The sequence below is a fragment of the Lutra lutra genome, chromosome 4 (genome assembly GCF_902655055.1).
Source record: "Lutra lutra chromosome 4, mLutLut1.2, whole genome shotgun sequence".
Classification (NCBI taxonomy): domain Eukaryota; kingdom Metazoa; phylum Chordata; class Mammalia; order Carnivora; family Mustelidae; genus Lutra; species Lutra lutra.
In genome coordinates, this window is record NC_062281.1 from 60,626,544 (window position 1) to 60,652,760 (window position 26,217).

At 37.1% G+C, this 26,217-nt stretch overlaps 1 protein-coding gene across 19 annotated transcripts in view; it reads left to right on the forward strand.

Annotated features, from left to right (window-relative positions):
* STAU2 (staufen double-stranded RNA binding protein 2) overlaps positions 1-26,217 on the forward strand; it is a 320,498-nt gene that overhangs the window by 60,298 nt on the left and 233,983 nt on the right. For all 19 annotated transcript variants that reach the window (XM_047728851.1, XM_047728856.1, XM_047728849.1 and 16 more), the window contains one exon: positions 7,692-7,827. In XM_047728851.1, the coding sequence (XP_047584807.1) occupies positions 7,692-7,827 (136 nt within the window). The remainder of the gene's footprint in view (positions 1-7,691; positions 7,828-26,217) is intronic.

The following is a 26,217-nucleotide window of genomic DNA, read 5'->3' on the forward strand; positions in this document are numbered from 1 at the left end:
TCCAGTCATCTGTTTGGAAGAGACAAACCTATATTGGACATAATGCATGAATTGATTATATCAAGTTAATAAAGTTCCATAAGTTTAGTACTAACCCTACATCCATTTACTCATTAATTTATTAATTTAAGAGTTTACCTTCTTCCTCCACTCTCTCTGCCTGTCTCTCTGCCTGCTTGTGATCTCTCTCTGTCAAATAAATAAATAAAATCTTTAAAAAAAAAAAAAGGGGGCGCCTGGGTGGCTCAGTGGGTTAAGCCGCTGCCTTCGGCTCAGGTCATGATCTCAGGGTCCTGGGATCGAGCCCCACATCGGCCTCTCTGCTCAGCGGGGAGCCTACTTCCTCCTCTCTCTCTGCCTGCCTCTCTGCCTGCTTGTGATCTCTCTCTGTCAAATAAATAAATAAAATCTTAAAAAAAAAAAAGAGTTTACCTTCTAACAAATAATACTTTAGGTATTTTTATGATGGAGTAAAAAAAAGCTTTTTCCTGCCACAAATGACTCTGTATATTTAATTAGAGTCCATATGCTCCTGCTTATAATCACCTAATGCTTCTTTCTTTCTCATGTGGCATATACTAAGTAGACATAGTCTGTTGTTTCAAGGACAGCTTTTTCCAAAACTGCATGAATTTCCTATTACTCCTTTTGCTTCTGTTCAACTGATTGTAGTATTTATTAAGGAAGTTTAAATAAGCAAAATATTACTACAACAAAGAAAAACACCCATTCTAGTCATTTGAAGTTGGTAAGAGACATTCTGCTTTTATAATTTTTAAAAATCTCTTTAGATTACTGATTGATCATTAGTACCACACTGCTGTCTGTTTGTATTAAGCACTTGCTTTTATATATTTAAGAGATATAAAACATTGTCCTTTTCTGTGAAAATTTTACACTTGTATACATAAGGCACATAATTTAATGGTAAAGATTAAGTACCAAGTGAATAATAACACTCATCAGTATTATAAGTAATGATAGACATGGATGGGTGTACTTGAGGGACCATAACGTCCTTGAATGGAGAGTAGGCAGGTATAGAGTTGAGGAAAGAATATGCTAGGCAGGAGCGCCTGGGTGCCTCAGTGGGTTAAAGCCTCTGCCTTTGGCTCAGGTCATGATCCCAGGGTCCTGGGATCGAACCCTGCTTCGGACTCTCTGCTCAGCGGGAAGCCTGCTTCCTTTTCTCTCTCTCTGCCTGCCTCTCTGCCTAATTGTGATCTCTGTCTGTCAAATAAATAAAATCTTTAAAAAAAAAAAAAAGAATATGCTAGGCAGACGGTGAGGAAAGGCATTGAAAATAGGATGTGGATGATAGTTTTGGTAAAAAAAAAATTGGGGGGGGGGCTTGGTTTTAATTAGAGCAGGTAAGTGACTAGGAAGAGATAAGACTGGAGATACAGAAGGGATGAATTGTGATGGACTTGAATGCCAGGTTTAGGAGATCAGATTTTATCTGTAGTTTAGGTGACTAGTGTTCACAAGCCAGTGGATGATGTGTTTAAAACAGCATTTTAGGAAATTCAGTTTATATGTGGCTTGAAGGTGGAAAATACTAAAAGCAAGAACAGTTAGGAAACCATTGCCATAGTTTATGGGTAAAGAAAAGAAAAGAAACTCCCGTGTATTGAGTACTATATGCTCCCTGCTCTATGAGAGCTTTGGGAATGGCAGTGGGAATGGAACAGAAGGACCATTCTGTTGTTGATCCAGTGGTTGAAGCCATAATAGAGAGTGAGCTGTTTGGAGCATACAGTGTGAAGCAGGAGCAGTGTGTGCCTATCTCTGCATCAGGTCCACTTTAGAGGATTATAATGGGAGGTACACCAGCAAGGGAGTCAGGGGAAGGAAATAGGAGAGTCCGAAAGACCAGTGGAGATGAGTTTCTGCTGTTGAGTGCTGCAGTGAGCTGAGAAAACGAGTAGCTTTTTGAAGGTAAAGTTACATGCACAAATTATAATTGTAAAGCTTTAATGGTTTTTTGCACTGTGAACACTTTACCAGTACCACAGGCTTTATCAGTACTCCAGAAGCTTCCCTCATACCCCCTTCAAGTGGTCATACAACTCCAAAGGAAGCCACTATTCTGTTTGTCGGTCTTAAATTCATTGTGCCTGCTTGTTAGAATCATGCACTGTACTCTTTTGTTATGGCTTCTTTTTCTCAGTGTTACATCTATGAGATTCATCCATGTTGTATTTAACAGTATATAGTATTTCATTGCTATACAGTAGCCATTTCATGAATATACCATAATTTATTTATTCATTGTGCTATTGATGGACATTTAGATTGTTTCCAGTTTTGGGCTCTTAGAAATAAAACTGCTATGACCAGTCTTGTACATATACATCTTTGTTGGGAATGTACCTAGTATAGGAACTGTTGGGTCATGGGTTATACATGTGTTCATGCAAATCAGAATAAGAATTAAGACCAAAAGTCAGTGAGCATACATGAAAGACAGGTATCATAGCTGCTGTTCTTACATCACAGTCTTTTATTCCTAGATCTATTGGGAAAGGTAAGAAAGCTATTGAGCCATCGTTAGATACAGTGTAAGGAAACTGTCATAGTTTTGGCCAGTTTGAATAGTGAATTAGAACAGCAATTAAAGTATGTCCATGAAATGAGAATTTCCTTGGACATTCAGCTGGAAAAACTTTGACGTTTTTCTCACCTATAAGCCAACTGCTGTAAACTGTGAACATAACCATTTTTAAGCAATTTGGAGGCCCAGACATTTAGCTTGCTACTTAACTCAACATTAAATTTTATTATTTGCTTTTGCCCTGTATGTTCACTATTGTGTTAAAGTATCTTCTATTTTTTTAATGTCAACAATGAAAGGGTCAGGATGACAAAACAGAAACAAAAACGAAAATCAAAACCAAAAAAAACCCCAAGCGTTCATGAGACGTACGGCCGGCATGTATTCGCAGCTACTTAGGAGGCAGAGGCCGGAAGGTCAGTTGGTCCAGACGTCCTAGGCTGCAGTGCGCCATGCTGATGGAGTGTCTGCACTAAGTTCAGCCTTGATACAGTGACCCTGGGAGCAGGGGCCACCGGGTTTCCTAAGGTGGGGTGAACCAGCCCAGGTTGGAAGTAGAACACATCGGAGTAGGGGGATTGTGCTTTTGAATAGCCACTGCACTCCAACGTGGGCTACAGAGCAAAACCCCCTCCCTTTTTGCCCAGTCCCAATTTAGGGAATCCCGTGTCTCAAAAAAAAAAAAAGTTTTCCCTATTCCAGGTTCATACTTGAAAAAAATACACACATAATAAATGCATACATAATACATCATGTCACAGTATAATTTTCCTTTCCTACTAGCAATGCATGAGAGCTCTCTACATCCTTGTCAACATTTGGTCTCTTCAGCTTTCTTCTGCGTGTATGGTAGTAATTCAGTGTTGTTTTAATTTTCATTTCCTTAATAACTAATGAGGGTGAGCACCTTTTCATATGGTTGTTGGTATTGAGACCTCTGCTGTAGAGTGCCAGTTGATAGAATTTTCCCATTTTAAAAAAAACTGTGGTCCCATTCCCCTTAGGATTTCGGTGTATTGTTCCCGAGTACATGGCCATTCTCCTGTCAGGAAGTTAACATTGATCTGGTATTATCATGTATCACAAAGACTCCATTCTTCCTTCATTGGCTGTCCCGGTAATATCCTTTGTAGGTCCAGGATCTAATGGGGGTCATGTATTTATCATTTCTTTTCATTCTTCTTCAATTTGGAATAGTTCCTCGGAGTTCTTGTCTTTTACGACCATGACATTTTTGAATAGTACAGGCCACATCATTTGTAGACTGCCCCTCAATTGAGTTTATCCGGAGTTGCCTCATAATTTTATGCATTTTTAGCATGAATATCCCAGTGCTGTGGGCTTATTAGTTCAGTGTTACCTATCAGGATAAACCTGATACTGATTTGTCCCATTAGTGATGACTTTTGTCACTTGATGAAGAGTATGTTTGCTAGGCTTCTCTACTGTAAAGTTAATTAGTAAGTATGTTTTCTTATTAAATAATAAGGAACTAATAAGTATTTTCTGAGGAGAAACTTTGGGACTATATAAACATTCTGTTCCTCGTGAAACTTACTTTCACCTACCAGATTTGGCATTTACTAATGATTCTTTTCCAAATCAGTAATACTCTGAAGAGTGCCACAGAGTGATTGATTGATTGATTGATTGATGTGGCTTAAAACAACAGAAACTTAAAAAACAACGAAACTTACTTTCTCTTAAAGTGTGATGTTTTGATTCCAGTTTTTTTTTGTTGTTGTTGTTAAAGATTTATTAGTTGGCATTCTACCCTACAGTTTTCTCTTTCCCCTCATTTTTTTTTGTTCGTTTATTTCTATCACTATAGACTCTTGGATTCCTATTTTACTTACAGGTTTATAATCTATCATTATTTATTTCGATTCTCAATTTGTCACAGATTTGACCGGGGTATGGTTCCAGTTGACTCTAGTGTCTTCTACTGTTTTCATCATTCTTGAGCACTTCTTACTTTCTGGCTCAGTAAGATGTTCCAAGGTCATCTCATATGTTCCTTATCCTGGCCCTGGCACCAGCCATTTCTTTAAGGAGCCTTGGTTAGTTAATCAATCAGTTCATTCTTTGAACAAATATTTACTGAGTGACTGCTGTGTTCCAGGGACTATTCTAACTGCTTACAAAGCTTTTTCCTTGAGTGTTAGCAATATGTAGCTCCTTGAAAACTAGCTGTGGCATTTCTCTTTCACCTTCCACATAATGGGAATCCACAGTAGTTGTTACGTATGTTTGTATATATAACCAGTTAGCCTTGTTATATTTATCACTGATAAATACAGAAGTTTCCTTTAATCTACTGAAAGAACACCAGAGACGGATTCTGTGTTGACGGTGTCAGCTTTGACGCCTGAGGATGCTGTGTCGTGATCATCTTTATGCAACGTGGCTCCTGCCCGCACCTGCTGGAGTGGTACTTAGCGTTACTTGCAGGCTCTCATAGTTGGAAGTTACTCTGTAAGTGTTTACCATAGACGCCTTATTGTGTAAGTAGAGAGGCTGTGCACATGCCGTGGTGGCAAACCAGTTCTTTCTGAAACAGGTGCAGATACTTGGCTCCCAGAGTCGAAACCTCTTCAGCACAGTTCTCACTTGTCTGCTGCTTCTCCACTCTCCCTCATGAAGATCAGCTAGCGTTTCTGTGAAGAACATAGATTGCAACCTTACTTTCAAATGAGGAATTTATATGAAATCATTAATTTATTTAAATGATATGAATACAGTCCTTTTACCTAGCTTAAAACCCTGTTTTGGTATAGTATATCCTACCAGGGCATTAAAGTCACCTCACTGATGATTTTTAGACACATTAGTTTCCTGTTTATTGCCCTACTTAAAGGATGAGGTCTTTCAAACTTTTTTACCTTTTCTTTTTTTCTCCATTTGAACTTTATGCTATTTGTGTCTATATGACTGTTGCAGAGTAGAATGCAGAATGACATAAATCTTACAGCTGACTAACATGTTAATTTTTAAACTGCTATCTATATGAAATAAGAAAAACTTAAACTTCTAAAAAGATATAGACTGCTCTTTGGTCTTAGATCTCTAGAAGACTGTTAGTTTCTAATAAAGCTAACCATAAACATACTCTATGATCTAGTAGCAGTTCTGCTGCTAGAGACATGCCTAAGAGAACTGTGTGTATATGTCTGCTGAAACACTGTGGCTTTAGACTTAATTGCTCCCAACTGGAAACAACTTGATGTCCCATTAACAGCAGAATAGATAAACTGTTGTATCCATTCAGTAGACTCCTATTCAGTGATTTAAAAAAAAATGTTTGCAATACTGAAATATTTAACAAAATTGTTATATTGAGCGAAAGAAGCAAGATAGAATAGTACATACTCAGGTTTGAAGAACAGGCAAAACTCTGATGACAGAATTCAGAATAGGTAACTTGGGGAGGGGGGTATTGACTGGAAATAGCCATGATGGAACTTTCTGGGTGATGAAAACATTCATACCTTTTTTTTTTTTTTTTAAAGATTTTATTTATTTATTTGACAGACAGAGATCACAAGTAGGCAGAGAGGCAGGCAGAGAGAGAGGAGGAAGCAGGCTCCCTGCTGAGCAGAGAGCCTGATGCGGGACTCGATCCCAGGACCCTGAGATCATGACCTGAGCCGAAGGCAGAGGCTTTAACCCACTGAGCCACCCAGGAGCCCCGAAAACATTCATATCTTGATCTGAATGGTGGTCCCCGAGTGTTTACAATGTGTAATGATTTGTAGATTTGTATGCTTAAGGTTTGTGCCTTTTACTTATCCCTCAGTAAAATACTATAGGAAAGAAAGAAAGAGAAGAGAATCCCTTTATTTGTGACTTTCTCTTCTGAGTGTTGGTATTAAATTAGGGGTTTGGACTAATTGGACTTACTATTCAGTACGTTAACATTCTTTTCTTATGCACATCTTTTTTCTTTTCCACCTCCTTTGTCCTTCTACGCTTTTTGTTTTTCCCCTTAACCTTGGTTTAGTTCCTGTTCTTATTACACTCTTTAGTGGTTTTACATAAATTCTTTGGAACTGGGACACAGAGTGAGCAGTTACTGACTCTTGTTGGATAGCTTAGGATGTGGCTGCTGGTTGTGCTTTGTGTTAGGTTCCACCACCCCCGGCGGGTGCTTTCTGCCAGTCCCAGTTTCTCTGCTGCAATGAGGGAACCTGTTTTTGTATGTGATGAATGGAGTCTTAAATGTTTGTTGCAAAAGGCATAATTCCAACAAAATAGTACAGGATTTACAGTGAAAAAATAAATTTTACTTTCTATAAAAACTTCAGATTCATTTGTTATGAACATTATTTGTTATATGGAACATAAACGTAATGTTTTACTAAATAACCTCTTTTGATACTCAAAATAATGTGATGTAATAACTTACTGTGTGTGTTACAGTATTTCAAACTTTTGCAAAAGTAGAGCGAATAAGGTAGTGAACATCTTCATACCCATCACTGCCTTCAGCAGTTATCCACATGTGGTGGCGAGTTTTGTTTCTCATGTCTCTCCTCTGAATTATTTTGAAAGAAACCTCAGATGTATCACTTCATCTATAAATGCCTCAGTATCTATCTTTAAAGATTATTTCCAGAAAGTGTTAGTAGATTTAATTTGTTCTGTTGTTGGTTATAGAAAAAATCCAAAATGTATTTTCATGAGATAAGTCTAAGAATTACTGATGACCCTGTATTCATTGCTAATTTCAGTTGCTTGATTAGCAAAATATAAAACTATTCAGAGATGATAATGTTTTTAATGATTAAATAACTGGGTTATTCCTGGGGTGAATAATACTGATGTTCAATACTTTCTTTATAGTATCCAAATTAAGCAATCTGTGAATCTTATGTTCCCTTTGTTTTGAAACAGTTTGACTTTCAAGCTGAATTTTTGGTCATGAATATACAAAAAAGGTTGCAAAAACCCCAGAGAGATTTCATTAGAAACAATTTTCCTGTTTATGTAGTTTATCTGTACACCCCTGAGAAAATCATACAGACAGGCCATCAACTCCCACCTTCTTTCATGGTAATTACATGTAATGTAAGTATGGCTTGCGTGATTTATTATGGAAATATTTCACTTGTGTGCTTTTAATGTTTCTTTTAAACAGGCAGTATAACTCCAACTGTGGAACTGAATGGGCTTGCTATGAAAAGGGGAGAGCCTGCCATCTACAGGCCATTAGATCCAAAGCCTTTCCCAAATTATAGAGCTAATTACAACTTTCGGGGCATGTACAATCAGAGGTTTGTATGTCTTCTTTGGTTTTGTTCTTTTTATTATTTTTCGCATATTGTAAAAGTTTCTGAAACTCAAGGACTATTTTTGGTGTAAGGAATATTTACCTTGGGCATTTTGCATGGAGTTTAGATAAGTCCAGGATCACAAGGAATATTTAAAGTAATATATTTAAAAAAATAACTGGTTTTCAGGAACTAGTTTTTATTGAGGCATGTGAGCCCTATATTTGCTGCAGGCAGGACCATGTTTTAAAATAATGCCATGATATAGTGCTGACTTCTCAGTTGACTTGCTCCTTTATTTACCAAGAAGATTCTTAGCTTAACTAGTGGTTTTCTTTATTTGTCCAAATACATTGCAGATATGAGTATTTTTAATGTATAGGAAGTTTGTTGGAAGGATTTACTAAGCCTTTCTACACATCGCATAATTTTGTGATAGTTACAGGTGTAACAGAATTTTCTTTTATGGGCAAGGCAGAATTTTTTCAAAAAGTTAGTTTTTTTTCCTGATCATTTATAAAAGTCATGTAACTCATTGTGGAGAATGTGGAAAATGCAAAATGTTAAAAAGCAAATATAAATAACTTGTAATTCCAGAATTAAATACCTTTAATATTTTGATGTATTTTACACTTTTTAAAATTCTTTGCACATACAGATGGCCAAAGTGAAGTTCTCTTTCTGTTCAATTTTTACAGTACTTTATGGAGGTGTATTATATGAATGGCAAAATGCACAGATCTTAAATGTACATTGTGATGACTATTATTTATATATATATATGTATCTATACTTGATCACTTTTTATATGTGTGTGTCCTCACGTGATGACCACCCCATCAAGGTTCTGCACGTTTCTGTTACCCTGAAAATTTCCTCAGAGCTGTTTGCACTCATTATGCCTCCTCCTAGGAGGAGCCATTGTTCTTTCACCAGAGATTAGTTTTGCATGTTATTGAACTTCGTATAAATAGAGTCATACAGTATGTACTCTTCTGTGTCTGGCTTTTTTCACTTCATGTGATGGTTTTCTTGTTTGTGTTTGTTTTTTGTTTTTTTTGAGATTCATCCTTGTTGCTTGTATCTGGATTTTGCCCTTTCTAATCTAAATAGTGTTCTTTTGCGTGATACATCCAAATCTGTTCATCTCTTATATACAATATTGTACCCTCTTTTAATTTGACATAGTGATCATTTTTCATATTTTTTAAAAGTTTATTTTTTTTTAGTAATCTCTACACCGAACATGGAGCTCAAACTTATGACCCCGGAATTGAGTTGCACGCTCTTCTGTCTAAGCCAGCCGGCTGCCTCTGTTTTTCATATTTTTAAGTGATTTTTGAAAAACATTTTCAATGGCTATACAATGCTTCATTTGGCCAGGGTATACTTTACAAAGATACAAACAGGTATAAACAAAGAATACTTGATAAGTATATAAACAAAATGTACCTGTTTTGATCATCTTAGTTGTCCCCTTTTTTTTGACAATTATAATGTTCAACAATCTTTGCATACAAATTTTTGTTCACATCACTGATTATTTCCTTAAAATAGATTACAGTTAGGGGAAGACTGGATTAAAAATAATATGTTGTCCAATTACATTAAAATTTGTACTAATTACTTAGAGTATATTCTGTTCCATTCTGATAATGCTGAGTTAAAAAAACACATTGTCTTGTTTCATAGTTAAAAAGTGTTATGTTTATAAATTTTGGTTTTGTTGATTACTTGTGGGGCTGATCAGTTTTCAGATATTTTGATTGCCCTTTTTGATTTGTCTATTTGAATTTGCTAATTTTTGTTGCATTGCTTGGCAAGTCTTCAAATGTTTATGTGTTAGGAATATTAGCATTACATTTGTTTTGTTTCATTTTCCTGCTTTGAAAAAACTAGCTTTTAGTTTTGTGTTTGTTTTGATGTGCAACAGTTTTAGATCTTATATAGCCTAATATTTGTGTGTGTGTGTGTGTCTGTGTGTGTGACTTCTCTAACTGCTATTATGCCTGAGAAATTCTTGTGATCAGATATTTGCTAATGCTTAAAAAGAATATTTTTATTGAGATACAATTGACATATAACATTGGGCAAGTTTAAGGTGTACAGCCTACTGATTTGGTACGTTTATGCTGCATTGTGATTGCTTTTGTAGTATTAGCTAACACCCCTATCATGTCTCATAATTATCATTTCTTCTAGTGTTGGGATACTGATACTTTTTAAACCATTTTGTGCATTTGCTAACATTACAGTTTGGGTGTGAGAAGACGTGTGGTCTGTACATCGTAGAGTGCCTTTCGGTGTCTTGTTCAGCAGTGGTGTATTTACCGTTTAAAACTTAGTGCTGGGGGCGCCTGGGTGGCTCAGTGGGTTAATCCTCTGCCTTCGCTCAGGTCATGATCTCACGGTCCTGGGATCAAGCCCCGCATCGGGCTCTGCTCAGCGGGGAGCCTGCTTCCTCCTCTCTCTGCCTGCCTCTCTGCCTACTTGTGATCTCTTTCTGTCAAATGAATAAATAAAATCTTAAAAAAACAAAACAAAACAGGGGCGCCTGGGTGGCTCAGTGGGTTAATCCTCTGCCTTCAGCTCAGGTCATGATCCCAGGGTCCTGGGATGGAGCCCCGCATCGGGCTCTCTGCTCAGCAGGGAGCCTGCCTCCATCTCTCTCTCTGCCTGCCTCTCTGCCTACTTGTGATCTCTCTGTCAAATAAATAAATAAAATCCTAAAACAAAACAAAACAAAACAAAACAAAAAAACCCAAAAACTTAGTCCTGTTCAGATTGTAAATGGCTTCTTTAAACATTATTGCGTAGGTTCTCTAAGAAAAATGAGGACAGTCTTCTTAGACTTCTGCTTCTCCCCCCTTTTCTTGCAGGTGTGTCTGGGGGAATTTACTGTGTTGTCTTGGTAGGAACGGAGGGACCCTCACCTTTGTGTGGGTGTCCTGTATTGTCCTCTGAGCTCCTCTGGTCTTTATGATGATGTCCCTTGTCCACCAGATAGCTGACACCCTTCTTTCCTGCCCTGCCAAAACCATGGAGACATGTAGTCCATTTCCCTGTCAGGTAACTGCCGTAGAATATTTACCATCTCTCCCTTGCTCTCTTGACTTGGATCCTGAACTTGCTTTGACTCCCTGGGATGTTCCGTGCTCGTACTCTTTGACAGTGTCTCCTGACTGGAGCATCCAGTGGCAGGCTTGTCAGCTCTCAACCTGCTGTCCATGCCACATAGGTGGCAAGAAGGACATAACATTTCCTTCTACTTGCTTCACCTTCTCTTTTTCTGTATAACATACCTATTGCCTTTCTCAAGCCTGAGGTTACCTAATATAAATAAAACTATTTGCCCACTTAAGCACAGTAGATCTATTTGGTCATCTGAGTTAGGAACACCTTGCCTATCTATCAAGATATTTTACTTTTAATGTACTATAATGAATAGACTCATAAGGATATTTAAATATTTATTATATTTTGATATCTGTGGTTTTTTATTGAAATCTTCCTGGAGTTTTGATTAGTGGATTTATTACTTTTAAATGAAAGAAATCTGGTGCTAAAGCAATGAAAAGTCTGACAGTAATCTCTGTGGATCATTATTACAGAACTCTTGTTCTAAGGCAGTCATTAAGAGGTGGTTATTCATTGGGAAGGTGACTTTCGATAAAGACCTAATAGAAGAGAGGCAGTAAGTAGTGTGTATATCACGAGAGGAGAGAACATTCCAAGCAGAACAAACAGCAAGTGCAAAACCCCCAAGGTAGGAATGTGCCAGGCATATTGATATCTTCTCCAGGAGACTAGTATGTCTGGGAAAGAGTGAACCAAGGAGGAGAGTAGTTGGTATATGAGAATGCGACAGGGTCATATGGTTTGGTTTTGTTTTGTTTTCTATTGTAGGTCTTCTGTTAAGAATGTTGATATTTTTCCTTTGTTGGCAATTTCTAGTTTCAATATCTGATTCAATGGTTGTCATGTTATTACTTCTCTAAGAGTTGTGCTTTAGACCATTCCCACTTAATGGATAAAGTGGACTTTGCTTTCAGGTTGTTGGAGAGTCTTTAGAATATTCTGCAAATCACAACAAAGGTAAAAATAAAATACGGAAGTACTGGTAAGCTGCCAAGCCATGTTTCAGCTGAAAAGCTCTGCTCACAGAAGGGCAACCTAACCATTACTCATTAGGCTCTAAAAATTAGGATTCACATGGGGCGCCTGGGGGGTTCAATCAGTTAAGTGGCTGTCTTAAGCTTGGGTCATGATCCTGGGGTTGTGGGATTGAGCCCTATGTTCGGCTTTCTGTTCAGTGGGGAGCCTGCCTCTCCCTCTCCTCTGCCTGACGCTTCCCCGACTTGTGCTCTCTCTGTCTCTGTCACATAAAAATAAATAAATCTTTAAAAAAATACTTAAAAAATTAGGATTTCATATATGACCTTAATCTACAGATGACAACACCTGAATGCATCACAGGGAATTTGGAATCAAAGATCAGAGGAGATGCTTTTCTCCTTGTCAGATTCCAAATGAATCAGTAGCTTCTTAATAAGGCAGGGAATGAAAGGTTATTAAAAAGTCCAAGAAACAGATATCATTTAGGGGGATTTATAGTCTTTTCATTTTCTACTTAAAATAATATTAACTAATAATAAGGTATCACCATGCTGTTTTTTTTAAAAATATATATGTTTTTAATGAAATCCTATATTTTTTTCTAAGATTATTTATTTATGTAGAGAGAATGCGAGAGCATGAGCAAGGGAGAAGCAGAGGGAGAGGGAGAAAGAATCTGAAGCAGACTCTGCTCTGAGCTTGGAGCCCGACACAGGGACGTGAGATCGTGACCTCAGCCGAAACCAGGAGTCGGATGCTTAACTGACTGAGCCACCCATGCGCCCCTAAATTCTGTTTTTTCCTGAAGAGGCTTCTTGACTTAAATTCATTTGAAGGATTAAGGAGGCACTTGAAGAAAGCACTGCCCTTTCTTTGCCCTGGTTTATGATGGCTGGGGAAAAAAAAAAGATTTATCCATGAACAAAATCTGGGTGCAACCTGGCCTTGGAAGAACCTGTCTCTCTTTGTTACACCCAAGATGTTTGAAAATGAATACATCCACTTACATCTTTTCCTTTCTCATTTGGAGCACTGTTCACTAACAGATATAAAGTAGAAAGCTACAAAAATTTATATGACAAAGTGTAAGTTATAAAGGTTAGAGAACCTTTTATTCTTTTGTTCTCCTGTCTTGGTTATAAAAAACGATATACATGATCCTAAGAACATAATGACTGAAATCAGACCTCCCATAGACAGTTTATCAGTTTTGTGTATGTGCAGATGCAAGAAGCATTACTGCTTGGCTAGTGGCCAGAATGTCCCCAGTCTGCTAATGCAGATGGCCAAAGGCCCACAACGCAAACTAGATTGTGAGAAAATGGGGATTTTTGCCATATGTAACTGAGAGGTCTCTTGGGGAGATCATCAGGCATGGTTGAATATAGGGCTTTAGTCTTCTTTTCCCTCATTTTCCATAATCCTTTTAGCTCTTGTCTCATTTTTCCTCTGCTTGACTTCTTTTTCAAAGAAGTTCACTTTCATTTCACTGTACCTCATGCTACATAGTCCTTAGACTTGTAGTAGCAGAGAAGGAACACATTTTTGTATAGTTCTTAGGAAAGTCCCAAGAAAGACTTTGAGTAGACTGTCCATCTCTTTGTCATTCAGACTGGATTTGGTGTGAGGGAATACTACAATTGGCCATGCTTGGGTTTGTGCCCAGCCTGGAGAAACAGGGAGTAATCCCATCCAAGCTGTTTGCAGAGCACAGGTGTTTTGTTTTTGTTTTTGTTTTTAAATGAATGGTTCCCTGAAGGCAAAGATTCTGAAGGAAAGTCATTCCCATTACAGTCAGAACATTTGGTTCAAATCCTCCTCGTGATGCTTTTAGCTGTGTGGTTTTGGGCAAGGTAGTAGACTTCCCTTAGTTTCCTCATTTGCTAAGTAGAGATAATAAGACCAAATGAAAGGACTTAGCAAATATTCACTGAATGCCTCCTCTTTGCCACATGTTGTGTTAGGAGTAGGTACGTTGATGAAAGCCACTCTACTCAGGTAGATGAAAACAATGCAGAGAAATAGTAACAGAGAGATAGATGTGACCATATGGTGCTATGGAGACATTGAGGACAAATGCCTCCCTCAGACTGGGGACTCAGAGAAGCATCCCAGAAGGAACTGACACTTGAACTGAATCTTCAAGGTTAATGAGGTATTAGCCAGGTGAAGAAGAGAAGGAAAAGCAAATCAGTTTTTGGGAACAACTTCAGGGAATCCTGAGAAGTTCAGTTCATCATGGAGGTGCAAGGAATTTGGTACATCTGGAATGAAAAGCTGAAGCTCAGGCAGGGTGCTGATCTGATGTCCTCAGATGGCCTTGGGGAGAGGTTTAGATTTGTCCTGAAGGTGATTGGGAGCGAGGGATAAAATAATTGGGCATCTGTTTTAGGCATGTTGCTTTGGCAGTATTTGGGAAAATAGTTTGGATAGGCTTAAAATTCAAGGGAGAAAGATGAATTACAAAGATGTTATAATTCGGGCTTAACGTAATGAGAGCCTGGAACTGTGAAGATGGAGGGGAGGGCAGTGTCCAGATATTTAGAAGATGGATTGATAGCACTTGGGGGTTGATTGGTTGGTGGGGGGTGGAGGATTAAGATAACTTTCACATATCTGGATCACTAATAATATTGTTCACCATGAGGAGTTGGAGTGGGTCTTTGGAAACATGAGGAATTCTGTTTTGACTATGTTGAGTTTAAATTGCCTATCAGATACCTAGGAGAGGTCCATTTTATTACTCTTCAAAGCCTTAGTGGAGGGTATGGAAAGATCATCTTTGGCTTTGAAGGTTTGTTGGAAGTACACATGTGAAGAGGGACTTCAGGGTCTAGAGTGTCTCTGAAGCTTACACATCAGAATGCATCTTGCAGAAATGACATTGTTTAGGATTCAACCTAAGTTTGAGTGATCAATCTATTCTTTGTTCATCTAGGATTTATACTTCCTTCCCAAAAGGATTTGGTTATGCCAGTTTGTCATTACTTGATTTAGAAAAATTTGGTGGCATGCTCCCCTGCCAAGTACCTCCATCCTCAGGTGTGGTTGCTATATTTTGTGTCAAGACAATATTTGTTTACTAATATATCCAATTCCTGGTCCAGTCACTTGTAGCCAGGTTAGTAAAGTTACTTCTCTTAAGATGTTTGGTATGAGTCATAGTAAGGAGGACTATTTTGCTCAGGTTACTTGTTCCATTGGGCAGAACCAGGTAGCTACTTGAATTTTCATGGTATCCCCTCTGTGAGACTTGGAAAGAACTTTCCGGACAGCTGTAGCTACCAGTGGAAATTTGATAGGGTGAAGGAAATTTTTTGAAGTATCTGACTGATTTTATTTCATTATGTTATCAATGAAACTAGAAATAATCAAGATTTTAGTTTTTGAAATACTATATTTCTAAGTTTGTTATATAAGCTAATAAGCAGCTGCTAATGTGTTGGTGTGCTGTTTATTTTGAGCTTGTTCAAACTTTTTTTAAATTAAGTTTTTAATTTTAATCCCAGTATAGTTAACATACAGTGTTAGTTTTAGGTGTACAATTCAAACTGTCAATCTAAGTGTCTGTCAGTAGTTTATAATGCCCTATTAAAAAACATGTTGGAGGGGCGCCTGGGTGGCTCAGTGGGTTAAGCCGCTGCCTTCGGCTCAGGTCATGATCCCAGGTCCTGGGTTCAAGCCCCGCATCGGGCCTTCTGCTCAGCGGGGAGCCTGCTTCCTCCTCTCTCTCTGCCTGCCTCTCTGCCTACTTGTGATTTCTCTCTGTCAAATAAATAAATAAAATCTTTAAAAAAAAAACATGTTGGAAAGTAGAGCAATTGAAAAACAGTGTATTTGTAACAGTAGTGGTATAAACAGGAAAAGCCTACAATTTTGCTTTCTGCCACCAGATGGTGCTTGTATACTAATAAAACAACATACAGACTTGGTGCGTTCACACTCGTTAGTATTCTAAGGCCAGTGGCTGATAAATGAGAGGTTAAGCCATATAAAATCACTAATACTTGACCTTTTCTTGTCCTATAAATATGTTGGTTTCATATGCTGTCCCCTAACAGGAAAAGGTCAGCCAAGTACACACCTTTAAAGAGAGTAAGGTAAATGATTTCAGGGCAAATGAAGGATTTAGTCTGGGCCAGAAGCTCTTCTCTTAGGCAGGCGGTATTTAAAATTAAGGATAAGAACTAGTGGACATTGTAACTCTTTTTTTTTTTTAAGATTTTATTTATTTATTTGACAGAGATCATAAGTAGGCAGAGAGAGAGGAAGGGAAGCAGGCTGCCTGCTGAGCAGAGGGCCTGATGAGGGGCTTGATCCCAGGTCCCTGGGATCATGACCTGAGCTGAAGGCAGAGGCTTTAACCCACTGAGCCACCTAGGCGCCCCCGACATTGTAACTCTTTATAGGGAAACTCATTGCAACTCTTACTCATTTGATAAGACCAGATATGACACATTTCATTTTATGAAATAGAAATACTCCTTTTTTCTTTGAGGTGAAATATAAAATAAAGGAAAGTCCCCCAACATCTGTTTCCCTGAATATTAGACAAAAATAAAATTATTAAAAACATTTTGGGGCCTTATGCTTCTGCCTATAACTGGGACCAGATTTACCCTCCCACTATAAACACCTAGAAAACTGAGGTAAGTCTCTTACGTTATACATCAACTGATATAATATGTAAAGGGAAGTTGTGCTAAGTTAAAGATGTATATTGATGGAGAGCAAAAAAATAATATTTAAGAATACAATAGAGGCTCTAAAATGAATAAAAAATATGATCTAAAAGCAGAAAAGTGGGGCGCCTGGGTGGCTCAGTGGGTTAAGCCACTGCCTTCGGCTCAGGTCATGATCTCAGAGTCCTGGGATCGAGCCCCGCATAGGGCTCTCTGCTCAGCAGGGAGCCTGCTTCCTCCTCTCTCTGCCTGCCTCTCTGCCTGCTTATGATCTCTCTGTCAAATAAATAAATAAAATCTTTAAAAAAAAATAAAAGCAGAAAAGAGGGAGAAAAAAGGAGTAAGAAATACATGGGATAAATAGAAAACAAGATGACAGATTTAAAAAAAAAAAAAAAGAAAACAAGATGATAGATTTCAACCCAGCCATATCAGTAATTATCTTAAATGTAAAAAGTTTAAATGCTTCAGTTAAAAGATAAAGAATGTCGGACTTGATAAAAGAGCAGGAAATACAACTATATGGTATGTAAAGAAATCCACTTTCAATATAAAGACACAGGTTGGCTAAAAGAATGGAAAATGATATTTCATGCAAACACAAAATAAAGCTGGAATGGCTCTATTCATATCAAAGTAGATTTTAGAACAAGATGTATTATCAAAAATAAAATTACCAATTATGAAAGGGTGACATCATCAAGAAGACATAACCGTTACAATGGTTACCTACTAACCTACTACCTACCTACTAGCAGGCCTTAGAATAACTAGACAGAAAAATAAGAAAACTAAGGCACTGGCATGGACTGAATTGTGTACGCCCCAAATTCATATGTTGAAGCCCTAACCTGAAATGTGATGGTATTTGGATATAGAGCCTATGGGAGGTATTTAGGTTTCAATATGTCATAAGGGTGAATGATGAACTTAGTGCTGTTTTAAGAACAGACACCAGATACCTAGCTCTCTACTCCACATATCCCTTGCCCTTGCTGTGTGAGGACATAACGTTGGTTGACTACAAGCCAGGAAGAGAGCTCTCATCAGAGACTGACTGTGTTAGCACCTTGATCTTAGACTTCCAGCCTCTGGAATTGTGAGAAAATAAATTTCTGTTCTTTAAGCCACCTTAAACATGGTATTTTGTATGGCAGGCCAAGCTGACTAAGATAGCTATAGAATTCAATAACACTGTCAACCAGTGTTCTGGACCTCCCTATCTAATAACAGCAGAATATGCATTCTTATAAGCATACATAGAACATTCACCACGATAGATGATATGCTCTGCTGTAAGATAATTCTCAATAAATTTAAGAGAATTGATATAATACAAACTATGTTCTCTGATCACGGAGGGATTAAGTTAGAAAGAAAAGTGATAAAAATATTGGAAATTCTACAAATATTTGGAAATTAAACATCAAACTTCTCAATAACTCATGGACCAAAGGAGATATCACAGAGAATATTAGAAAAATATTCTGAACTAAATGAAGATGAAAATGAAACACTGAGATGTGGATGCAGTTTGGAAGGAAATATATAGCCTTAAATGCTTATGTGAAAAAAGAAAAAGTTCCAAGATTAGTGCTTTAGGCTTTCCCCTTAAGAAAGTAGAAAAAGAAGAGCATATTATACCCAAAATACAGAAAAGGAAATAATAAAGACAGGGGCAGAAACCAATGAAATTGAAAATGGACCAACAGTAGAAAGAGTCCATGAAATCAGTAAAATCAAAAGCTGCTTCTGGGAAAGGATTAATAAAATTTATAAGTTTCTAGCTGGCCTGACAAAAGAGAGAAGGTGAAGATGCATATTACAAATATCAAGAATAAAAGAGGGAATCATACTAACCTTAAAAACTATATGGGAATTTTATGAATGACTTTATAAATTTAATAACTTAGATCACTGGTTGGCAAACTGTAATCCTCAGGCTCACTGCCTGCTTTTGTAAATAAAGTTTTATTGGAATATAGTCATGTCCATTTAGTTAATGTATTTTCTACGTCTGCTTTTGAACTTTAACAGCAGAGTAGTTGTGAAAGACTATATGGTCTGAAAGCTTAAAATGTTATACTTTCTGGCCCTTGAAGGAAAAATTTGCTGACCCCTGACTTAGATGAATTGGGCGAATTTATAAGAAAGTGCAAATTACCAAAACTGACTTAAAGACAAAAAGCAAAAACAAAACAAATACAAAAAACCCTCAGTAACTTGAAGAAGTTAAATTTGTATGAGATACTTTTTCTCAAAGAAAACCCAAATCTCAGATGATTTCACTAATAAATTCTGTCAAACATTAAAGGAAGAAATAATATCAGTACCTCAGAAAACAGGAGAAAGAAACACTTCCCAACTAATTTTATGAGTCCAGCATTATCTGAAACCAAAATCAGACAAAGACCTTACAAGAAAAGAAAACTTGAGATCAGTATGCTTCATGATCCCAGATGGAAAAATCCTTAACAAAATATTAGCAAATTAAACTCAGCAAAATTTAATAACAGTATATCAATATAATTATTATATGTATATCTAATAATATATAATCAATACAATAATATATTAAAGGGAGTTTATCTTAGGAAAGCATTAACCATATTAATAGAATAAGGGAAAAATATGAGCATCTTATAGACACAGAAAAAGTATTTGATGAAAGTCAACGCTCATTCAGAATACAGACTCCTCACACTAGGAATGAAAAGTAATTCTCTTTTTTTTTTTTTTTAAAGATTTTATTTATTTGACAGAGAGAGAGATCACAAGTAGGCAGAGAGGCAGGCAGAGGGAGAGAGAACGGGGAGGAAGCAGGCTCCCTGCGGAGCAGAGAGCCCGATGAGGGGCTTGATCCCAGGACCCTGAGATCATGACCTGAGCCAAAGGCAGAGGCATTAACCCACTGAGCCACCCAGGTGCCCCGAAAAGTAATTCTCTTAATGTGCTAAGGGACTTTTTCTAAACAGCCTCTAGCTGATGTTATGTATTGTGGCAAAAGATTGAATACTTGTAAGATAAGGAACAAAATACTGATATACATGTTACCACTTCCATTTAGCATTGTACTTGAATTCTAGAAAGTGTAATAATAAGAAATAAATGGGGGATAATATGGGGAAAGAAGAAATAAAACTGTCTTTGTATACAAACACCATGATTAGAAAATTCTAAGAACTCAAAAATGGATAGGTACTGAAATAAATGAATTGAGTAAGGTCATAGGATACAAGATCAATGTACAAAAAATCGAAGTATTTCTATTTAATAGTAATGAACAACTGGAACATTAAAATAGCACAAAGCATAACATACTCAGGATTAAACCTAACAGACTATGTCCACAGTCTGTATACTGACAACTAAAAAATATTGTTCAGAAAAAGAAGACTTGATATAGTTAAAATGTCAGTTATTTCAAAGTTAACATAAAGCTGCAGTGCAATCCCCATTGAAATCATAGGAGGGTTTTTTTTATATGTGTGTAAAATTTATAATATTAATAGTTGTGTGGAGATGTAAAGGACTGCAATAGCCAAAGAGTTTTGAAAAGGATAGACAAATTTGGAGAGCTCGTATACCCTGATTCTAAGACTTGTTATCTATAGCTATAGCAATCAAGGCAGTGAAATATTGACATGGGGAGTGATATACGGATAAATAGAACAAAATAGAACAGAGGTTGGCAAACTGGGTCACGGAGTAAGGCTGGCCAGCCTATTTTTATATTGGCTTACAATCTATGAATGGTTTTTACATTTTTAAATGGCTAGGAAACAAATTTTAAAAATGATATTTCATAGCACATGAAATTTAGATGAAATTGAAATTTTAGTGTCAGTAAAGTTTCATTGGAGCACAGATAAGATCATTTGTTTATGTATTGTCTTCAGTTGCTGTCATGCTATAGCAGCAGAGCTGGGTAGGTATGACAGAGATTGTATGGCTTGCAAAGCCCCAAGTATTTACTGAATGGTTCTTTACAGGAGAAGTTTGCTTGATCCCTGGAAAATAGTCAGGAAATAGACCCATTCATATATAGTCAATTTGGTTTTTTTTCCCCAAAATGAACAAAGATGCTAATAGGCAAAAGATACGCATTTCATTGAATAGTGGTAAAACAACTGGATATCCAGATGGGAAAAAAATGATCCTCAACCCTTACCTCACACCATACACAAAATTAATTAGAAATGGATCATAAACCTATATGTAACAGTTAAAGATGTAACTTTTCAGGAGAAGATACTTTGGAGATAGGCAAAGATTTTATAGAACTCAAAAAGCATGAATCATAATTCACAGAAGAAAATACTTTGCCACTTCACAGATAGCTAAACACAAGGGAACATGAAGAGTATAAATCATTAAAAAATGAGAAATTAAACTTTATCAGAATTTAAAACTTCTTATACTTGAAGGTCACTGTTTAAAAAATGAGAAAGCAGAACATATACTGGAAGAAAACATTTGCAATACATATTTTGACAAAGGATTTGTATCCAGAGTATATAAACAAATACTTAAAACTCAGTTAAGGGGCGCCTGGGTGGCTCAGTGGGTTAAGCCCCTGCCTTTAGCTCAGGTCATGATCTCAGGGTCCTGGGATCAAGCCCCGCATCAGGCTCTATGCTCAGCAGGGAGCCTGCTTCCCCCTCTCTCTCTACCTGTCTGCCTACTTGTGCTGTCTCTCTCTGTCAAATAAATAAATAAAATCTTTAAAAAAAACACAACTCAATACCAGCATGAGCAAAGTAGAGGTAAAAATGACTGATAAGCCTGTGAAAGATGCTTGAAATAATTATCAGGGAAGTGCAACTTAAAGCCATAGTTAAAATTTAGAAAGATGGGCAATACCAAGTGTCGTGGCAGGACATCTGGAACTCTCTTGTGTTGTTGCTGTATGACTGTTTTGTCATAGTTTGTTCCTTTTTAATGAAATTAAATGCATGCTAATGCAGTAATTCTACTTCTGGTGTTTACCTAAGAGAAATGAAAAAAAATATGACCATTCAAAGACTTGTATATGAATGTTTGTAGCGTCTTTATAATGGTCCTAATAATATCCTAATATTACTAGGACCTAATAATGGGTCCATGTAAATTTTTTTTTTTTTGGTAAGATTTTATTTGAGAGAGAGAGCGAGAGAGAGAGAGCACAAGCAGGGTGGGCAGCAGAGGGAGAGGGAGAAGCAGACTCCCCCACCCAGCAGGGAGCCTGATGCAGGGCTCAATCTTGGGACTCCCAGATCATGATCTGAGCCAAAGGCAGACGCTTAACCCACTGAGCCATCCAGGTACCCCAGTATCCACCACCTAAACCACTAGCTATGCCATGGAATATTACTTAGTAGTAAAATGTTTGATTCAAGCAATAATATGGACAAATCTGAAAAACATTATGCTGTACAAAAGAAGCTAGATACATATGTATATACTATAAGATTCTATTTTTGTGACATTCTAGAACCAGCAAAACCAATCCCATGGTGACAGAAAGCAGTTCATTGGTTGCCTTGATCTGAAGGTGGGGATTTTTTTCTACAAGACTTTTGGGGTGATAGAAATATTCTATACCTTGATTTTAGTTAGTGTTATGTAAGCCTATGTCAAAACTTACTGTGAGCTTAAAATAGGCCCAGTTCATTATATGCAAATTTTTATCTCAATAAAGCTGAGATTTTTTTTTTTTTTTAAAGATTTATTTACTTATTTGAGAGAGAGAGTGAGGGAGAGTATATGAGTCAGGGGCCGGGGGATGGCTGGCAAAGGAAGAGAGTCTTTTTTTTTTCCTAAGATTTTATTTATTTATTTGACAGACAGAGATCACAGGTAGGCAGAGAGTCAGGCAGAGAGAGAGGGGGAAGCTCCCTGATGCGGGGCTCAATCCCAGAACCCTGAGATCATGACCTGAGCCGAAGGCAGAGGCTTTTAACACTGAGCCACACAGGCGCCCCAGGAAGAGAATCTTTAAGCAGACTCCCCACTGAGCACAGAACCCAATGGGGCTCAACCCACGAGGTCATGACCTGAGCCAAAAACTGAGAGTTGGCGCTTAAACAACTGAGCCACTCAGGTGCCCCAAGCTGAGGGTTTTTTTTTTTTTTTAAGTTGATGTATTTTAAAAAATATATATATTTTGTAGTAGTGAAGCTAAAAATGTGTTGAAGAAAGCATCAGGTTTTTGTGTCTCAAGCATTTCTCTGAAACCATCGTAAATGTTTTACTAGAGGCTAAAATAATATTTACATCATAAACTGAGGATAAAATGAAATGTCTGTAAATTGGTTAGCTTTTGCCTCTGTTCAATAAATGTTATTTAATTGTTAGCCTTTATTATATTACAGATAATATAGTCTAGTTGTAAGTACAGGTTTTGGAGTTGAGATGATGGCTGTGTGGATTTGAGCAGGTTATTTAACCTTCTAATTCTCAGTTAACTCATCTATAAGTTGGGAGGATAAATTATGCTTCCTTATAGTGTTGTTTTCAGGATTAAATATGAGACTCCTGTGACTACACATGGCCTGTTACCAAACTTTACTGTAGTGTTTGTAATTCCTTAAAAAGAATTTAAATATTTAAATAGAGTATTTGTCCCAGGACATTGTTATTTTGAAAGGTTTTTTAATAATTCACTTTTACGCAATTAAAAAAAAATCAGGCATGATTCTGTTACCATTTCTAAGTATTCATTTTATAGAAGGAATGACTGATTCTATAAAACAAATATGCATACTTTTGGCCTTTTGTTGGAATTTAGTTGATCCTGGAATGATAGTGCCATTTCAGCCCAGAAAGTCATTTCTCCCTTGGAGAACTGTGCACATCAGCAGTTATTAATTTGAGATTTAAACACAAGCCTCAGAAAGTTAGTTAATAAAGATTATTTGTGGCATTTATAAACATACCTCTTCTGTCTTGTCACATAGCTTGATAGCCATCCATTTCACCTTTGATCTTTCAACTTTTTCACTTTCATTTCCAAGGAATGGCTAGTCTGTGTTTTCTTGCCACTGAATTAGTATTCAAGGACTAACCACTTGTAACAAAATTTCCCATGATACAAATTTAGAACTCCAGTCTCCTTTGTTCTGCTCTTAAAGGCAGTCAGGCAAGCCCAGGACTCACCATTTAATTTTATATTAGAGACTGTTTAAATTATCTCTAAGTTTAATAAGTAAGAAAACTTTTTACACGTCACACAGTTTAACATTTTTCATATCCCCCTAAAACAAAACAAAACTAGGCAGAAGTAAGTAAAGCCAATCTTTAAATTAAAAATGACTTTTTATAATTCTGGGTTGATGGTCTTTTTTTTTTTTGATGGTCTTATTTTATTTGGCCACTTATTTTTGTAATTCTCTTGAGAATCTTTTCTGAGTTTTTTATGCTGGAAGTTTAAAAATTACTCTCTGTAAAGGTGAATATAAAGAAAGTAGCACCAAAAGGATTATTACTCTTAAGTTCTCTTCTCCCACAAGTTTATCATGATTCTTTAGGAAAATGCACCTTGGACTTAAATGTAATAAATGCTATATTCATAATGTTTTGCAAGAAGTGATCTTTGTAGCCACATATTTGTTTTTAAAATTCCAACAATTTTTGTCCTAATTATGGGAAGCAGCATTTCTATTCTTTTGTTGGAGACTAATTTTATTAATCTGTTGTTCATCCTCTGAAAAACAAGTACAATATTTAGTTCCCTTTATGCTTGAAGGAGTGCTATGTCACAAATGTTTCTTTTGTGTAGTTCAGCATATCTTCCTTTAGCAATGCTTATTTACTTGTGTTTAAAAAGAATATCTGGACAGGAGCCCCTGGGTGGCTCAGTGGGTTAAGCCTCTGCCTTCCACCCGGGTCATGATCTCGGGGTCCTGGGATCGAGCCCCGCATAGGGCTCTCTGCTCAGCGGGGAGCCTGCTTCCCCCTCTGCTTCTCTGCCCACTTGTAATCTCTCTTTCTCTCTGAAACAAATAAATAAAATCTTTTAAAAAAATATCTGGACACAATGACAGTTCAGTTTGTGAAGACTTCGTTAATGTGACATGTGACATACAGATGAGTGGGCTTTCTATTTCAGAATTGTGCAAAGAGAATTTAAACAGGTTGCTAGTCTTAGCTCTGAGAAATTTGAAAAATTCTTTCTTCTCTTTATCTTGGAGAGTTCCTTTATGAAGTGGAAAACATTATCTACCAGGTGATTTTTCTTAATATTCAGTCACTTTTTGTATATGTTTTTCAACTATTGATTCTTAGCAAAAGGTTTGTGAAGTTTTTAATGTTAATTGGATTTTGAAAGAAATTTAAGTATGGTTTTTGATGCAAGTGCTGTGACTTAATGAGAGTTTATGTTACATGTTTATAGAAGTTTCTGCAATAATAGGATTTCTTGGAAATGGAATATTGTGTCTAATAAATTCTGGGCAAGATTTTGGGTGAGCATCAAAATAGGCAATGTTCCAAGGTTTGTTTTTATGTTGGTTACTGGAAACTTAGTATGTATTTCTCATAGAAAGATTGTGGCAAATGGTGGCAGAGTTCCCAAGATAGCCCATAAAAGCTCTTTTTAATTATAGTGAACAGTACACCTCATAAATAGTTCTAAATTAGGTTTCAAGGAACATTTCCCCCTAAAAGCCACCTGATCAATAGCACTGAGGCTCTGGCAACTCTAACAACAGACGGAGTAGAAAATTAACAAAGGTTTCATGAAGGTTTCAGACACATGAAAGGTGATGGATAAAGACACTTTCCCCTCCACAGCTTTACTTTCAATTTCATTTTTTATTATTTTTAAAAGATTTTATTTATTTATTTGACAGGCAGAGATCACAAGTAGGCAGAGAGACAGGCAGAGAGAGAGGGAGAAACAGGCTTCCCGCTGAGCCGAGAGCCTGCTGCGGGGCTCGATCCCAGGACCCTGGGATTATGACCTGAGCTGAAGGCAGAGGCTTAACCCACTGAGCCACCCAGGCACCCTCAAATTGTTTATTAATAGAACCAAGTTTAGTCAGTCCAAGGATGGGCCAGTGCCTTAGGTGCTAGGCATGCTTTAGAAGAAGGCTTAAAGACAGGAGTAGGTAAAATGAGATGCAAAAGTATCCAGTGAGTAGCTGAAGATGGACACAGGTACTGACTTAGCTAGCGTAGGGAACAGTGGGTAAGATGTGCCTTATTTTTAGCAGTGGTATTGAATCTAATGTTTAGTGTAATGTGAAGTTGGTAAGGGGGGAGATGGAATGGCAGAACAAAAAAATTCCTATATTTTGTAGAGAAATTTCTAGTTTAAAAATAAAATCCACATTCCAAATTTGGCTTTATACAAGGGTTCTCATTTCTCCACATTGTTGCCAAACTTACTGTTCTCTGATTTTTTGATAATGGCCATTGTAATGAGTTTGAAGTAGTCCAGCCAATTTTTTTTTAAGGTTTTATTTATTTATTTGACAGAGATCACAAGTAGGCAGAGAGGCAGGCAGAAAGAGAGGGAGAGGGAAGCAGGCTCCCTGCTGAGCTGAGAGCCCAATGTGGGATTCGATCTCAGGACTCTGAGATCATGACCTGAGCCCAAAGCAGCAGCTTAACC